General features: G+C 39.8%; 1 protein-coding gene across 2 annotated transcripts in view; it reads left to right on the top strand.

Moving 5' to 3' along the window:
- Nucleotides 1-19,075, top strand: part of LOC117914643 (2-isopropylmalate synthase A-like) — a 51,416-nt gene that overhangs the window by 14,806 nt on the left and 17,535 nt on the right. For both annotated transcript variants that reach the window (XM_034830057.1, XM_034830058.1), the window contains exons 4-6: nucleotides 12,054-12,146; nucleotides 12,242-12,328; nucleotides 15,958-16,058. In XM_034830057.1, the coding sequence (XP_034685948.1) occupies nucleotides 12,054-12,146; nucleotides 12,242-12,328; nucleotides 15,958-16,058 (281 nt within the window). The remainder of the gene's footprint in view (nucleotides 1-12,053; nucleotides 12,147-12,241; nucleotides 12,329-15,957; nucleotides 16,059-19,075) is intronic.

Below are 19,075 nucleotides of genomic sequence, written 5' to 3'. Positions count from 1 at the left end.
TAAGGGGAGCCCCAAGAAAGAGGATGGCAGTGCCCCCACCTTGCAGCCAAGTTCAAGGGCCAACTCCTCTACATTCTCAACCCTTCCTACCAGAAGGATTTCACTCTTGTCCAAGTTGATTTTCAGCCCTGAAATGGCTTCAAACCACATTAAAATCCAGCTCAAAAAGACCATTTGCTCTGTGGAAGCCTCACAAAACACCATAGTATCATCAGCGAATGCCAAGTGGGTAACTTGAACCCCCTCTCCTTCCCATCCCCTAACCCTGTAGCCTGATAAGAATCCCCTAACCACTTTACGACCCTTTCTAACTTCTGGCTTTCTTAAAAGGGACTCAACTTCTTTCTCGAAGCCTTCCATTGACAACCCCAGAAACTTGCTGAAGGAGACGAACTTTTGGAATGATTGATTGTTAAGACTTTCATTGGACACAACCTTCACACCCTCTAAATCCTTGTTGGGCAAGCCCTCTCTTAAAAGATCCCCTTCATTGCACAAAGTTTGGTTTGCTCCCTTGACGCTCTAAGAAAGAGACCTTGAGGGAATTGAATCCAAACCCTTATTGGGAAACAAACCCACACACCCATCACCTTTACCCTTAACTGAAATCCCCTCGATCAGGTCCCTTTGCGAAGCAAGGCTATTAGCCACAACCAGGGTAATGCCCCCCTCTTTGATCAAAGAAGAAGAACAAGATGGAAGTAGAAGATTTTTCCCTCACCACCAATGCACAAGATGGAGAGTTACCTTCACAACCATTTGAAAAGTCATCCGCTTCCACCAAAAGAGTTATCTGCAAAAGGCGAACCTATCTCAAGGCTCTGATCTTTGATAACTTGTACGAGTCTAGAAGGAGCCCTTGGAGAACCTTAACCTCATCAGTTGGCAAAGTGGGCCTCTTAAAAGTGCTCCTAGGAGGCTAGGACCGCTAGCACAAGAAACCTCAATTGAAAGCCCCAGGCCCAAAACGGGGAGATTTTGGCCCAAAGAGGATGGGCCCAAAGAATCAAAGCAAGGCCTATTGTTCATAGGGCCTCCCACCTCTCAACCCAAAGGGTCAAGAGGGCTCGACTCTTTGCCCACTAACCCAACAAGGGCCAAAGGAAAATAGTTAAAGGCCAACTTCTCTTTTAACCCCACCTTGACCAACCTTTTTTTTTGATAGGTAAATAAGAGAATATATTAAAAGTGCAAAGTGCACATCAGAGCACACAAGAAGTATACAAGAAAGGCCCAAAGGCTTACAAGAAGAGAAAGAGCGAAACAAGGAACAAACCCACCTTAATAGCCTAGTAAGCGAAACCTATGTCTAACCGCCTAATCGACCCCCACTAATCACAACACCCCAAAACAACCCTTTTCTAGAAAAAAAGCCAATAGAGCCAACAACTTAAACCTAATAAAAACCTCATGCAACAAGATTAGTGACTCAACTACTCTTACTCAGTCATGGTGAACGGAGTCCCAGTTGGTTTCTTCTCAAGCTCGAAGGGGCTGCGCCAAGGGGACCCCCTTTCCCCCTATCTTTTTGTCATGGGAATGGACGTGTTGAGCGTTTTAATCAGAAGGGCTGTGGAAGGGGGATTTATTTTGGGGTGTAATATCCAGCGTGGTAGAGGGCGGGCTGTCCACATTACACACTTGCTCTTTGCCGATGACACAATTGTTTTTTGTGAGGCAAAAAAGGAGCATTTAACGCATTTGAGTTGGATTCTGTTTTGGTTTGAAGCCGCATCAGGGTTAAGAATTAATTTGGCTAAAAGCGAGATCATTCCGATAGGGGAGGTTGACGAGATGGCAGTGCAGTTAGGGTGTAGGGTGGGGCAGCTGCCTGCAGTCCACTTGGGGCTGCCTTTGGGGGCGCCAAATAAGGCCGTTTCTGGGTGGGACGGGGTAGAAGAGAAAGTGAGGAGGAGACTTGTCCTTTGGAAAAGACAATATATTTCAAAGGGTGGGAGAATTACTCTTATTAAGAGCACAATGGCAAACATGCCAGTGTATCAAATGTCCCTTTTTCGCATGCCCAAATCTGTGGCAAGGAGGTTAGAAAAACTGCAAAGAGATTTTTTGTGGGGAGGGGGAAATCTGGAAAGGAAAGCTCACCTTGTTAAATGGGAGGTGGTTTGTGGGGATAAGGAGAAAGGGGGGCTTGGAATAAGGAAGCTAACCCTCTTGAATAAAGCTTTACTTGGCAAATGGACTTGGAGATTTGCTTGTGAAAAGGAGGCTCTTTGGGAGCAAGTGCTTATGGCGAAGTATGGGCAAGAGGATTTCGGTTGGAGGACAAAAAAGGTTGTGGGTGCGTTTGGAGTAGGGGTTTGGAAGGAGATTTTGAAGGAAGCTGGATGGTGTTGGGAAAATTTGGCGTTTAAAGTGGGGAAAGGCAATAAAATTAGGTTCTGGACTGATCTTTGGTGTGGGGATACAGTGTTGTCCCAAAGTTTCCCGCACCTCTTTACTTTGGCAACTCATAGGAATGCGACAATAGAAGAAATGTGAGACCGGAATTTTGGAGGAGGAGGATGGAATTTGAGGTTCATTAGGGATTTTAATGATTGGGAAATGGATATGGTAGGCAACTTGCTTCATGAGTTGAGGGGTCATAGTATAACTTTGGAGGAAGATTCGGTTTTTTGGAAGGAAGGAGGTAATGGGCAGTTTAGAGTAAAGGAAGTTTATAGCCTGTTGGATAGGCCTTTGATGGTTGTTTTTCTGAAAAATAAATTTTGGGTGGAGAGAGTTCCAACCAAAATTGTGTTCTTTGCGTGGGAAGCCACTTGGGGGGGAAGATTATGACTCTTGATAGACTCCAGAAGAGAGGGTGACAGCTCCCTAATCGCTGTTTTTTGTGTGCTTGTGAAGAGGAAAATGTAAATCACATTCTCATTCATTGTACAGTGGCCAGAGTGTTGTGGGACTTAGTTTTGGGTTTGTTTGGGGTACAGTGGGCATTTCCGGAAACTGTAAAGGAGGTTTTATTTAGTTGGAGGGGTTCCTTTGTGGGGAAAAAAAAGGAAAAAACTTTGGAATTTCATTCCGTTATTTATTTTTTGAACGGTTTGAAAGGAAAGGAATAGACTAGCTTTTTAGGGGGGGGGGGGGGGGGGGTTAAATATTTTTTTGTATGTAACATTTGGGGTTGGGCTAAATTGTATATTGGTGAGGAGCTGAATTCCCTTATAGGATTTTTGGAGTGGTTAGCCTCCAGATAAGGGGTGGTGGGTTTATTTTTGGTTTTTTGCTTGTGAGGCCTTAGTAGCCTTGTATACCCCCTGTATACTTTGTGGCTTCTTTGCCTCTTTTTATTGAATTCTGTGCTTACTTATCAAAAAAAAAAAAACTACTCTTCCCCCTTACCCTAACTAACAAAGGGGAACTTTTGTAATAAACCAAACACTTTTAAGTTTCAAATCTCTCTCTTGAAACAGGAAGTCAAGTTTAGCTTCCTTATCCCCCTTGAGACACAAGCACCATGCCCCCTCCTTTTCTCCATCTTCCTCTTCCTCAAAAGGGAGAAAATCTCATTTTCAAAACCCTCGACCGACATCCCCACAAGGATATTCAAATTAGCCAACTTAGAAAAATGTTCATTGGAAAGAACCTCCTCCCTCACTAGCCAATTGAATAACTTCAACTTTGAAGATACCCGCTCCTTAGACCTGAGTGCCAAATCTTGGCCTAAAGGGCTTTCCACGACGTTCTTCGGACACTCCAAAAGAGATTCATCTTGAAGCATCGTCTTGAGAGGCCGACATCCTACTCCCACAGGACCTTCACAAAACCCCACTTTCGACTAAGAAAACTTTTCCCCATCATGATTTTCTCCTGAGGATTGAATCAAAGCCCTACCATCGCCTGACGACCCAACCATAGATGCAAGAAGAGAAAAGAAAGAGGAAGTCCCTCCCTTATGATCCTTAAGACCTTTCTTGAAGAATGGGATCATTAAAAAAACCCTCCTCTCTCATTGTTGCCTCCTTTCTCTTCGTTGGTCAAAGGATACAAAACACCCTCAAAGGCACTTGAAAAGGACCTTGGCCCAACCTTGGCAAGCCCACCAGCGCTTCCATCTAAAGAGGGCAACCTCTTAGATTTGGGCCGACCTAATAGTTTGGGAAGGCCAAAAGGACAACTCTTATCTGTCACACCTAAGCCCACTTTGGAAGAGCAAGGTTCCACCTCTGCGTTATCTTTAGGAATCAAGAAACCCATTGACCCATCAAGAGCCTCAACTGGATTCATAGAGGACTTAGAGCCCACTTCCCCAACTTGCTCCAATAGAAAGCTGCTGGCACTATTTCTAAAGAGCCCTTTTGTCGTCGTTGTGTGCACAAAGGGACTCAACACAAAATCCGACACATGTAAAACCTCTGCAACAATCTTCCCTTGATCCCTCCCCACTCTCCCAACTGTGTGTGCACGACTCTCACCTTCTTCCCTAACCTTTGAATCTTTGCATCACTCTTTAGAGATCATCGATGTCATTTATGGTAAGATCTCCCACCAAAGCTGAATAGTGAAAACCTTAGATCCATCCACTACATGCAGCTTTCTTGACACATTCTTCCCATTGGACTTTACAAGAATCTTGGCTCACTATAGATGACGCTCTCCTCATCCATGGCCACGAAACCGCTACAAGCGTCCCCAAAGCTTTTGAAGAACTCTCTTCCCCACAAATGCTACGACAACCCTAACATTCTTGCTCAAACTTCATTGGCATTGACACGATCCCTGAAACAACCCATGTTTGGCCTCCACTAATCCAAAAGCAATTTTTTCCTTTCAAAAATGTTGTTCCTCAAACGCCAAACCCTTTTTGATATAAAATAATTTTCAAACTCAAATAAAATAAGGGAACCTGCCATCAAGGCAGATGAAGGTTACCACTTAAACTCTATCAAAGCCTAGCTCAAGATTTCAAAACGCCCAAACCTGGAAGTAGGTTCGTAGAGACACCCCATCTCCTCACTAAGCACTTTTTGAGAAACTCAGAGTTTTTCAAAACCTGCTCTGACACCCGTTGAAGCCAAACTGCCTTGCCCACCTCCTTCAAGCCCCTACTCAGTAAAAGCCATTCCCTTTGGAGGGGCTTCCCCTCCACTATCCTCCAACTGGGAAGCAGCAGCCTTGGGGACCTCCAAAGGCCTGGGCACAGGGCTAGCACTGATGCTCCTTAGATTGAATGCAAGGACATTCCATACCCCTAGATCGTCTTCTCCCTCGAGAAACACTAAGGAGAACCTTTTCTCCTATTCTGACACCACAGAACATAGTAGAAAACTCCCTGCACTGATTCTGCGAAGCTCCAGCTTAAAACCCCTGCCCCCCTCATTCCACGCCATCTTGAATGACTTTCCAGACTTCCCTTTGCAGCAATCCTCCACCCCCTTCAGCAACAGTGCCAGACCCCTATCTCCAAATTTGATCCATGTGGAAAACCCTTGCCCCCTCTATAGAATCTTTCCAACTATCTTTTCCTTGACCAACTCCAAAGAAATCTCAAAGGATTTTGATTCTACCCCAAACCAACACTTCCTTTTTGTTGTCCATCTTGTTGAAGCACCATCACTCCATCAGCAACAATATACTGTTGACCTAATCACCCCACTGCCACCAGCTTGCTGCTGCAGGGACAAGACCCGCCACAACTTGGTCATCACACAAAGGTTCTGAGTGTGTCGTCTGACCTTCACGCTTCCCCATATCTACCCCCATGCACTTAGCTGCGCGTGGCCTCTCCTCGCTATCTTCCCTGACCCAGCCCCCTGCAATTTTCCTTCCTGGAAACTGACGAAAACCATGGAGTCTCCCACCATAGCTGAATGCTGATGACCCTGCCACCACATGTAGGATCCCTGGCACCTACCTCCCATTGGAGCTGACTAGAATTCTAGCCCACTTTGAATGACGTCTCTCCGCTATATCCATAGCCACAACCTCCACAAGCATCCCCCACTCTTTTGAAGAAATCCTTTCCCCACAAGTGCACAGACAACCCAATCACTCGTACTCGAATTTATTTAGTAGAAGCCCCCTTCCTTGAAACAATCCTCCTTGGGGCACCACCGATCCAGTTGCAACCTCTTTCCATCGAAAGAAAAACACCCCATATGCCTTACCCTTTCAGCATCCTTAGCATTCTTGAACTCAGACAAGATCAAAGCACCACCCAAAAACAGTAGATTAAAGTTCCCAACTAGATTCCGGTTTTTGCAGGCCCAAGCTTTCAAAGAACCGAACTCTGGAGCTTCACCTGCAAAGTCTTCCCACCTACCCACAAGATAATGCTTGAAAAGCTTCAAGTTTTCCTCTAGTTCCTCCTGCCCACTCTGGACCCAAACAGCCTCTTCCACTTCCCCCCTTGCCTCTGGTTTGCATCTGCAAAAGAAGCTCCTTCATGAGGTAAAACTGCTGCACACTCCCTCCTTTGGCCAACATCCCCCTGAGGCAACTTCGAAGGACTGCGCACAGGAACAACGCCAATGCTCCTCAACCTGCTTGCCAAAATCTTCCAACCCCATGCACCACCCCTTCCTTTTGGAAAGATTAAGGAAAACCTCTTCCCCTGTGCTGACACAACTGAACATTGCAAAAAACGACCTGCATTATTGCTTTGAAGCTCTAGCTTAAAAACTCTTCTTCCTTCCTTCAACTCCAACCTAAAAGGCCTTCTGTTAAAGTTGCCACAGCAGAGTTCAACCCCCTCCAACAGCAAAGCAAGGCCTCTCTCCCCAAATCCGATCCAAGAGGAAAAACTTTGGCCCCTCTCTACAATCAGACCAACTTCCTTTCTCTTGACCATCTCCTTTGATATCTCAAAAGATTTCAACTCCACCCCAAACCAACACCTTCCCCCATTCCCACCCCTCTCTCTCCTATTTTCTATGCTCTTGCTTCATTGCTTCATTGCAGCTTTCATTACTGTTTTAATTATTCTGTTTTACTTCTTTTTTAAGCCAGAATAAAATTATTGCAACCAACTGATTAATTGAGATCAAGAGCATCTCACCAAGTTTCTTCTTGTCTCTCAGGATAAGAGCATCCTCTTATCTCCTTTATTCATTTGTTTTATTATTTGATGTGCTCCTATCAGGATAATAATGGATGGTTTTGAGGTGGTAAGGTTGAAATTAGGATTCCCCACCTTTACTTTGCAGATTATATCAATTTGTTGCAGGAACTGGCATGTTATATCAATATTGATCTGCTGGACCGTGTCTTCAGAAATTCACTATTTTATTTCTTCTCTCTCTATCTCTCTGCCCATTTCTGTCTCTCTTCTTTATTTCTAATAGACATTTTAATTCAATGAGAAAAGAGGAAAACTGATTGCTGCTGAATTTGCTTTTATTATTAACAATAGAATTGCACTGGGAGGAGGGATATTATGTCCGTTCATTCCTAAAAATTGACACTGGATAGGTCTAAATGAAATTCCGTATGCTCACTTGGAATGTAAGAGGGGCCAACAATTGTGACAAGAGGAAGGTTATAAAAGCTTTGATAAGGAAGCATAAGGTGGATCTGGTTTGCCTCTAGGAAACTAAGATCCAAGACATGTCAGAGGGTATTATTCGCAGCCTAGGGGAGGGAAGATATCTTGACTGGGGGGCAGTGGACTCAAGAGGGGCAGCTGGTGGTATAGTTCTGTTTTGGGACAACAAAGTATTGGACTTGGTTGATATTCAAAAAGGATTGTTTTCCATTTCCTGTATCTTTAAGAACAGCGAGGACGACTTCATGTGGATGTTTACAGGGGTATATGGCCCGATATTGAGGAGAGAAAGGGAGAGTTTTTGGGAGGAGTTGGGGGCTATTAAGGGGCTCTGGAATGGGCCATGGTGTGCTGCAGGGGATTTTAATGCCATCCTAAGTCCTGAAGAGCGCAACAGAGGGGGGAGCCTGAATTCGAATATGAGAAGGTTCTTAGAAATCATAGAAGACTTAGAGTTAAAGGATGTGCCTTTAGTCGGGGGCCCTTTTACTTGGAATGGAGGGGTGAATAATCAGACCTTCTCAAGGCTGGATAGGTTCTTGATTAATGAGGGTTGGGACATCCACTTTGGTGACGTGAGGCAGTGTGTCCTTCCAAGACCAGTCTCCGATCACTTCCCGTTTCTGCTGGATGTAGTGTGAGAAGAGGCCCTTCCCCTTTTAGATTTGAAAACATGTGGTTGAAAGTGGAAGGTGTTAAGGAGCTTATGAAGTCTTGGTAGGAGGGGGTCAGAATCAATGGATCAGCAAGTTTTATTTTGGCTGAAAAAATAAAAGTTCTGAAGGCTAAGCTGAAGGAGTGGAATAGAGACTCATTTGGCAGGATTGAGCTCAGAAAAAATGCGGTGTTGGAGCAGGTGCAGTTTTGGGATGCAAAGGAAAAAATTAGCAGACTGAATTTGGAAGAGCTGGAAGTTAGGAAAGAAGCGAGGGAAGATTATAAAAAATGGGTTTTAATTGAAGAAATCAGTTGGAGGCAAAAATCTAGGGAAGTGTGGCTGAAAGAGGGGGACAGAAATACGGGTTATTTCCACAAGATGGCTAACGCTCACAGGAGGAGGAATAATGTGGACAGAATCAAGATTAATGGAGCTTGGTGCATAGAGGAGAATGGAATTAGGGAAGGGATCCTCAATGCTTTTAAGTTACTGCTGTCCAGTTCGGGGGACTGGCGTCCTTCTATATCCGAGCTGCAGTTAGAGACTCTGGATCAGTTGGATGCTAGTACGTTGGAGAGCCCATTCACGGAAGAGGAGGTGTTCAATGCCTTGTTGAGTTGCAATGGGGATAAAGCTCCAGGGCCAGATGGACTCTCTATGGCTTTCTGGCAATTTGCTTGGGACTTTGTGAAGGCGGATGTGTTATGTTTTTTCAAGGAATTCTATGAAAATGGAAAATTTGTTAAAAGCCTAAATGCAACTTTTTTGGTCTTAATTCCAAAAAAAGTGGGAGCTGAAGATTTGGGGGACTTTAGGCCTATAAGCTTGGTGGGAAGCTTGTATAAGTGGTTGGCCAAGGTCTTAGCCAATAGGCTAAAAAAGGTGGTTGGAAAGGTGATTTCCAAGGCCCAAGGGGCATTTGTGGAAGGAAGACAAATCCTAGACGCAGTATTGATAGCCAATGAAGCCATTGATTCGACTCTGAAAAATAATGAGAGTGTCATCTTGTGCAAATTGGACATAGAGAAGGCCTATGATAATGTGGACTGGACTTTTCTTCTCACAGTTATGCAGAAAATGGGTTTTGGGGAGAAATGGATCAGGTGGATTAAATGGTGCATTTCCACTGCAAGTTTTTCTGTGTTGGTCAATGGAACCCCTACAGGCTTTTTCCAAAGCTCAAAGGGATTGAGGCAGGGTGATCCCCCTTTCCCCTTATCTCTTTGTTATAGCAATGGAGGTTTTTAGCGCTTTTCTCAAAAGGGCTGTAGAGGGAGGCTATTTATCGGGGTGTAGAGTCAAGGGGAGAAGTGAAGAAGGGGTCCTTATATCCCATTTGTTGTTCGCCGATGATACTCTGGTGTTTTGTAAGCCGTCTCAAGACCACTTGACTTATCTTAGTTGGTTGCTTATGTGGTTCGAGGCCGCTTCGAGATTGAGAATAAATTTGGAAAAAAGTGAACTCATTCCTGTAGGAAGGGTAGAGAATATGGATGACCTTGCTTGGGAGTTTGGGGGCAAAGTGGGTAGTTTGCCGTCCACATATTTGGGGATGCCCTTGGGGGCTTCTTTCAAATCAACATCAGTTTGGGATGGAGTGGAAGATCGCTTCCGTAAAAGGCTAGGAATGTGGAAGAGACAATACTTATCCAAAGGAGGGAGGACGACTTTAATTCGAAGCACGTTATTGAACTTACCAATCTATCTTATGTCTTTGTTGTGCTTACCAAGTGTAGTCAGACGGAGACTAGAAAAGATTCAAAGGGACTTCCTTTGGGGTGGGGGTAATTTGGAGCGAAAGCCTCATCTAGTGAGATGGGAGGTGGTGTGCTTGAGTAAGAAGAAAGGGGGCTTAGGGGTAAAAAACCTATCTATTCTCAACAAGGCTCTTCTTGCTAAATGGAATTGGCGGTTTGCTAATGAGAGAGAAGCTGTATGGAATCAAGTGATTAGAGGGAAATATGGAGAAGAGAGAGGGGGTTGGTCCTCTCGGGAAGTGAGAGAGGCTCATGGCTTGGGGTTGTGGAAAGGGATAAGGATGGATTGGGAATTAGTGAGCAATAGGTTGGTCTTCATTGTTGGTAATGGAAGGAGGGTGAGGTTTTGGAGGGATAAGTGGTGTGGGGATTCTCCTTTGTGTTCGTCCTTCCCGTCTCTATTTGCTTTGACTGTTGATAAGGAAGAAAGTGTGGCAGATGTTTGGGATTCCTTGGCGGAGGGGGGAAGGGGGGGTTGGAATCCATGCTTTTTAAGAGCTTTCAATGATTGGGAGGTAGAGGAAGCGTCAAGTTTTATGGAGCGGTTACATCATAACAGAATTATTGAGGAGGTGGAGGACAGGGTATCTTGGACTGAAACTAAGAGTGGTAAATTCTCGGTTAACTCTCTATACTTGGCCCTTGAAGCGGGGGGTTCGGCTCGGTTTCCTTCAAGCCTTATTTGGAATGAGAATGTGCAGCCCAAGATTAGTTTTTTTGCATGGGAGGCTACGTGGGGCAAAGCACTAACCTTGGACAAGGTGCAAAAAAGAGGATGGGCTTTGGCAAATAGATGTTTTTTGTGTCTTGAGAATGAGGAGACCATAGACCATCTCCTTCTTCATTGCTCAAGAACAAAGGTTTTATGGGATCTTCTTTTTACTGTTTTGGGGTATCTTGGGTGTTGCCTTCTTCTGTTAAAGAAACACTTCTAAGCTGGCATGGTTCTTTTGTGGGCAAAAAGCGTAAGAAGGTATGGAGAGCGGCTCCTCTGCACATTTTTTGGACGGTTTGGAAGGCGAGGAATTGCTTGGCTTTCAAGGATGATATGTTGTCAATTCAAAGATTGAAATACTCTTTTATTCTTTCTCTTTGGGCTGAAACAAAATTGTTCATAGCTGATTGCCCTCTAACTATAGCTAATTTCATAGATTGGATGGGCTCTAATTAGGGTTGTATTTTGGGGCTTTTTGTTCTTTTAGCATTTTCTTGAAGGAGGATGTATAGGTTTGTATATCTTGAGCCGCCTTCTTGGTGTCTCATTCTTTAATAGAATCTCTTTTACCTATCAAAAAAAAAAAAAATTCATAATTAAAGAAGCAAATATTCAACAGTCACAAGGTAGCCAACCAAAGACAAATTCTCAGCAATTTTATCTTTGACACACTTGCAAATGTTCAACTTCTTCAGATAATTTCTACTGGTGGGCTTTTGATGGGGATCAACATTTAACAAAAATGGTTTAGCAATTATAGTATTTCATAACTTTAGTTGGAGTTCTTCTATTTATTAGAACTGGTTTTAGCTGATTATTTCTCAGTCAAGTTTCTATTTGTTTTGCTTTCTAATTTGATTAGGAAAAAGAGTCATATTCCTACAACTTTAACCTATATGGTTTTTCAATTTTAGTGAATAGAATTTATTGAGAACTGATTGGTTATGCAACTTTTTAAAGGTGTGATTGCCAAGGATCTATTTTTTTTCTCTTCTTTTCACCTAAGTGTGATTACTTAGGAATCTTGAGGTGATTGCAAAGGATCTATTTTTTCCCTCTCTTTCCTAATCTTGTCTTCTTTGATATTTCATCTCATTATGCATAAAGAAAATCTTCTATATTGCTCAAATTTTTACCATCCTGCATCAAATTTTCACCTGATGATGTGTGCTTTTGTGCTGACATGGGATTTTGCAGTTTTTGTTAGGAAAAATGACTTAATTATGCATGTTTAAAATCAGACACACTATGAACAGTTTTTTTCTTTGATATTGGTGCATCATAAATTCCAAAGATTTTAGTCTCTTCTTTTTGTTGTGGTTATATTCCCTTGTAATATTCCTTGCATCTTATCATCATCTTTATACATTGGCTACTGATTTATTTCTTATTCATTTTGTTTAAAATTTTGGAAATTAAATATAGGTTGTAATGGCCTTAAAATGCCGTGGAGAAAAAGCATTAGGAGGCCTTTATACGGGGATCAATATACGACATATTGTTAAGACAAGCAAGATGGTATTCTTCATAGACTTCTTTGCAACTTTTGACCTTTATTCCTCTTGGTTAGATCACTTCTATTGGACTTTATTAATTGGCTTTTATTTCTCTAGGTAGCAGAGTACAGTGGACTACAAGTGCAGCCACACAAGGCTATTGTTGGAGCCAATGCCTTTGCTCATGAAAGTGGCATCCATCAGGTTCGTGTTGCCACACTGATTAGCATACAAGGATTTTTCATAGCCATCAGCCTGATATCCCAATACTTATTACAACTATTTTTTTTCTGCCGTGATGGAAAATAATTTTAATATTTGAGGTAGACCAAAAAAGGAGGGTTTTTTTTTTGTGTTTTTTGTAAGCACAAGGTATATTTATAATGTATATATAAAAGAGAAGTTACTAAAAGAGTTACAGCAAGGGTACACCAGAGTATACAGGGGGTACAGAAACGGTTCTAAGCCAAAAGAGTAGAAAAATAAAAACGTAGAACCTTCCCATGTCTGCTTCGAACCTAATCAATCAACAAAATCTAACATGGACATGGATGTCTCTCCTATACAATGCCTAACGCAATCCAAAAAACTTAACACAAAAAGGGATTTTGCATTCGTTTCAAATTTTCCACACTTTCAAATTCCCTTTGATTTCTCTCCTACCAAATTTTCCAAAGAAGACACAAAAGGGCAGCCATCTACACTTTCTTACGTGTCTTCACTTGAAGTGCCCATTCCAACTTAACAACATCAGTCTTATTGAAGAGTCTGCCACTAGATCCTGGCTGATGCAATGTAGAGAATGCAATTAACAGATTCTTCTTCCCTTTTACATATATAACATCTGTTCCTTAAAGACACCACATATCCATCTAAAACCTTACTTTCCTCCCATGCTCCATAATAAAGTGAACTCTGCTTTTAAAAACCTCGTAATTTCTTCTAATGGCCTAACACAATCTTGCTCTAAGACCTTCCCTTATTACTACAAAATACCAATCTCTTCCCCCTTTGAATTTTTGCAATAATAACCAGCTTCCATAGAGATTCTCTTTCTGAGGCAAATCCCCAACTCCACTTGCCCAGGAGAGCAGTATTGAGAACAAAAAGATTCTTGATGCCAAGACCCCCCTTCTTTCTTAGCCATGCACACAATTGAGCGCTTGACCAAATGAGGCTTTTTCTGTACAGCTTCACCCTCCCACTGGAAGCTTCTTTGGATCTGCTCTAGCCTTACTTTACCTTCTTGGAATCACCAACAAGGACATGCAACAAGCTAGAAAGAGTACTTCTAGTTAGTGCGTGTCTCCTCCCTTTCAACAAATACCATTTCTTCCACTAGCACTTGAATCCATGCAACATAGGATCCAACCAGTTGTCTCTATTGACTGTTGGCAATGGTGGATTTTTCTGGGAATCAACAGTTCAAATTATTAGATTTTTCTTATATATCAAGTCTCCTCATTCTTAAGGGGATTGGCTTTTGAAGTTTGAAGATACCCCCCTTTAGCTGCCTCTTTCGCTCCTGTCTTCTCTATAATGTGCCCATCAATTAATCTTTTCTTCCTTATTTTCCTTGTTTTCCTTGTTTTATTTGTTTGCTTGTCTTTCTTCTTCTATGGCCTTTTCTCTTCTTCTGCACCTTCTATTTCAAGTTGGGAGTCATATTTAAGTATTGAAGTCTTCTTCCTGTGCACCACATCTTATTTTTCCTGTGGAAACCCATTCAATGATCTTCCTACTTCGAATCCCTATACTTCCTCTGCCATCTGGTTTGTAATGCTCCAAGTAGGTTTTGTCTTGGCATTTGATGTGGATGCCTTAGCTTGATTAAAGGGCTCATCTTTGTTTCTTTCTCTTTGTTTTTTATTTTCCTCTAGATGCTACATTTTTGACCTGTGCTTTTCTTTAGTATGTCTTGCACTCAGTTTTGATGTTGTTTCTTTGGGTAACTTGGTTTTTCTTTTCTTTTCAATTAATTAGTAATTTCTTATGAAAAAGTTATAAATGAATAAAATAATATTCATGTGGCTATATGTTGGTTCTTGTCCTGCAAATAGGTCATTGGGTAATGGTGGAAAAGTTGACCCCTCTCTCATGATGATGTTTTTTTTTTATTTGATTTTTTAATAGGGAATGGAGATTGGAATAAATGGATCAAATTTCCCATCATTACATAGTATTGAACCAATTCATAAAGTGGATAATTCATTCGGATGAACTTCTCATGATGAAATGATAATAATGTTGATTGAGGGAGTCCAAAATATCTTGCATGCTTATTCTTTTCAGCAACTTCTTAGAATACTGTGAACTGTATCTCCTATGGTGATTTTTGGAAGAAGGGAACATGTAAATATGGATGGCACTGTCCAAAATAATTACCGATTCCTGTTTAGTCGAGTCAAAATTACTACAACTGATGACCATGATTCAAATAATTAATTGAGTGTAAACCAATACATTGAACTGTTTCTGATTAAATAAAATAAAATAAACCAAAACATTGAACTAGGTTAAGTTAATTAGAATAAAAACATCAATGATATATTTTGGTCTAATTTGTTTATTTTGATCTAAACAATGGTTGCAAGCATTACCTAATGTAGACGATTTTCTTACATAGAAAACACAAGTGGGAAAAATAATGGGACCACTTCTGATGAACCATGGGAGTCAATATTTCTGGTTACTAAAACAAATAATGTTACCCACCAAACTCCAAATTTAGAGTCTGTTGAACCTTCAGTTGTTGATCATCTGTGTCCTTGTAAAATTGAAACATCACTCATTCTATGATTCTCCATCATTGATTGATTCCGTGTTTTTTTTCACATTTACACAATCTAAACTTCATCAGACTGATCATGCACCAGCCTGCAACATGCTTGCTCTCTCATACCAATTTTCTAACACTATAGGGGAAGAAACCACTCATATTCTTTCATATAGAGTTTACTGGGGCTGACTGCTAAGTTTTCTCATATGACAATGCGGATTTGTAAAGCTCTAAGGGCTTGTTTGGCAAAGTTTTCAAAAAGATTTCTCAAAAATGGGTTTTTGAGAATAGTTCTTAAAAACAATTCTCAGTTATTTTCAGGCACAAAATTATGTTTGGGAACTGAAATATGAAAAACAATTTTCTTGACCTATTCTCCATGAAAGTATTGTGTACTTATGTACAAGATAAAAGTTCCCAACATATTCTCCTTGTTTCTAATTGTTTCTTAGGATACTCTATAAGAAACACTTGAAAACACCTCAAATTTTTTCTGAAAAATCACCTTGTTTTCAAAACAAATTATCAAAATTCTGTTTTCAGTCTAAAATTTATCAAATGCCTTTTTGAAGTTGAAAAAGTCCTTGATTAGTAAAAGAAACTGTACTGACCACCTCTGCTTGATTGATCCTGCAGCAGTTTCTCACACAATGAACTAGGTTGTTTTTAAGTCATAGTTTATATGGTTAGTCGGGGATTTGTGAGGCTTAATTAGGCAATCTAAATCAACTGTGTCCTAAGATTTCCATGTCAGTTACCATCCCTAGTGTGCGTTTGTAGTGCCTGAAAGTCTCCAACAATGTGTTCTAACATTGTCTTCACGACATCAAAGTGTGAATCCATCAGCAATCTTCCGATGCTACCCTATCAAAGTGACTAACTTTATAATGGATTATCAACACTAAAAATCTTAACACGTGCTAAATATTATATGTTTATCATTATTATCTTTTAAATTTTTTGGTTCATGCCTGAATTTGTCATGTCTGTTATCCTTTCTGTTAATCGTGATTGACAGCTTAAAGCTTATTTTATCATGCTTTCTATTTTGTAGGATGGAATGCTTAAGCATAAAGAAACATATGAGATCATATCTCCAGAAGATATTGGTCTTTTTCGATCTAACGAATCTGGTATTGTCCTTGGAAAACTTAGGTATGCTGTATGCAGTATTATATTCTGGATATATTCAACTATGTGGTGGTTTGATAGATTAGTTAGTTGTCTACGTTTCTTGATAGAGTTGTTGGTTTCTATGTCTAACAACTTGTTATCATTATATATATATTCTGATTATAGTGGGCATATAAGTATGCGTTCTTCAGATTCTAAGGTTTCCCTTTGCCTCATGTGTGCTTGTGATAGATTTCGTTGAATAAATGAGATTTGGGATTGGATTTGTGCATTATGCATTTGTATCACTTCAGAAATTGTCTTGTGGGAATGGGGATATATTTGGCATTCACACATTATTATGGTGTAGAACCTCTAATCTCCTGAGGCAACTTGTTGTCTCAACTGTAGAGGGATTTATTTTTATGTGTTTGAAGCAGCTGCTAGTTTGCCACCAGATGGTTAAGACCAGATCTTATGGCATCATGCATCTGTAAACCACCAAAACTTAATAAGATCCTTGAGCTTTCTTTTTAGCCCTTCCAACTCTCATTTTGAACACAAAATATCATTATTCTTATTGACAAAGAGTTGATTGTTGAATGTGGTATGACCCTAGACACGAGGAGGGATGTAACTGAAGAACCAAATGTAAATTGTGGGCAAAATTTTTTAAAGGCCGTACAAAAAGGTATTTTGAGAAGAAAAAGGAAATTTATAGCACCATCAATCTGCACCATGTCTAACATTGTGTGTTCCTACATTTTCCTTTTGAAAGCAGATTGGTTTGTTTGAGGAGCAAAAAGATGATGCCTTGCAGCATTCAGAGTGATGACTAGATAAGATCAAGCCTGGTGGCTTGAAGCAATGTCTGTGTTTGATATATTTAATTTGGCAATGCTTAGGGAGGTCGGGCTTGCCAGCTTTCTTTCTTTTTACGAGTCATCATTTGGGGATAACGAGCAAAACATTAGATTTAAGGCTTTTAGGCCTGCTATACACCTCTGTATGCTAGTCTCTCTTCATTAGGGAAATATCTACATAATGAAAAAAGACATCAGATTTTAGAACAAAGCCTCTAGGAACAGATGTCCAAGGCTCTGAATACTATCCTTTCTGCCGTTAAGGAAAAATCTATTTAACGGTATTTGGATGATTTCCAAACTAATAATTACATGAATTCACCAGGACTGGACTTGATGAAGTATACTAACTGGAAATGAATATATGTTGTATGCTGGGCCAAAAACCGCTCAAAACATAGCCAATCAGTTGAATTTGGTGATATATCTTATAGATCTTGTAGGCACGCCTTTGTTGTAGTTGGTCTTAGATGGTAAATTTTAGATTTTTGCCTGAATTTCACCTTTGGCTGAAGAATGAATGCAGTCCAATATCTGGACTTCATCGCTTCTTATTTTGGATGACTTTTTTTTTCTCATCACATCGTAGTTGCAGAAAACAATTTGGATTAGGTATTGGAATAATTTGAGACTCAGTAGTTTGTTGTAGTTAGGCTTAGATGGTAAGTTTTGGATTCTGGCCAGAATTTCGCCTTTGGTTGAGGAATGAACGCAATCCAATTTCTAGACTTCATCGCTTCTTAGTTTGGATGAATTTATTTTCTCATCACATCATAGTTGCAGAAAACAATTTGGATTAGGTATTGGACTAAGTTGGGAATCAGTAGAAAAATTAAACTGTATACAAGGATGAACCCAGAGTGCATAGAAGGCCTTAAGCCAACTGTGAACTCTTAATGAAATAAAAAAGGTTAAACTCCCTTTCCCTAAGGAATCCTTTAAGCACATAAATTCATAGACCAGTAAAAAATAATGAACTTGATGTAAGGAAAAATAGAAATGAAGCAAGGAACTTTCTATTGTCATTGTCATTATTCTATCAACTTGGAATTTGGCAATTTAACATATATGAAGTGTTCAAATAGGAGTGAAGAGTTCACTTGTTCTTATAGATCAAGCTCATCCACACAGATTAGGTTTGAGTGGCTGTGACATGGTAGCGTATTTATACCTGACTTAGTCTGTAGTCTAGGTTCCTGATTTGATCCATAGAGCTGTGTGTGCACACTTTGGAAGGCTCTATAACTTGTTTTCTATGATGTCTGAGATTCTGCATTGTTGACTTGTGAGAAAGCACTAGGTTTCTGACAACCACATCCTTGGAGAAGTTTTGATTGCTGATCCTGGTGCTGTGCTAGTTGGAATCATGGTTTGAAATATCGGTAAACACAGATATATCGATACTTGGATTTTACAGATATATCAGAAATATTGGTGAATATTTTGATATAAATATTGGTAAGATGAAAATGATTCAAAATTCATGGAAATATTTGAAAAAAACTCTAAAAAAGGATAAAATAGGTAAAAATACATATGTTAAAGTTATTTTGTAAGTGTAATTGACAAAAGTATGGTTAATGAGAAAAATATCAGTAAACATGGATATATCGGTCTTAATATATAATTTATTATTTATCTTATCAAATTAATTTTAATTTATAAAATATTAGAACTTCATTATTATTATTTTTATATTTTAGTTTTTTTTTTAATAAATTTATATTTTTAATATTTTAAAATAAAGACATTCAAAATTAAAAGGATAAATATAAAAAATTTAAAGGTGAAGTGATAGTAATTTTTTAAAATATGATTAATGAGATAGATGATGATACATTTAATATTAAAACTATAATTTATTTAATTTAAATGCAGTCAATAATGTAAAATAAGTGATGATGCATATATGTTTTTTTTAAATTTAATTATCATATAAATAATATAAAAAAAGACTTGTCAAGAAAATTATTATAATGGCTTTTATATTTTTATTCATTAATTAAATAAAAATTAAAATAAAATAATTAGAATTAATTTATTTATTCTTTTTATAATGAACTTTAAAATATTTATTGTGCATGTATATTAACAAACATACACTTGGCCCAATGGTAGATAGCTTCAAGTCCAAGCCTTTTGCTTGGGTTTGAATCCTCTTGGGCGCAGGCCTTGGGTGGTAAAAAAATTTGAATA

The sequence above is a fragment of the Vitis riparia genome, chromosome 5, assembly GCF_004353265.1.
Source record: "Vitis riparia cultivar Riparia Gloire de Montpellier isolate 1030 chromosome 5, EGFV_Vit.rip_1.0, whole genome shotgun sequence".
Taxonomy (NCBI): Eukaryota; Viridiplantae; Streptophyta; class Magnoliopsida; order Vitales; family Vitaceae; genus Vitis; species Vitis riparia.
Note: the sequence above shows the minus strand (reverse complement) of the source record. Positions and strands in the feature narration are given on the sequence as shown.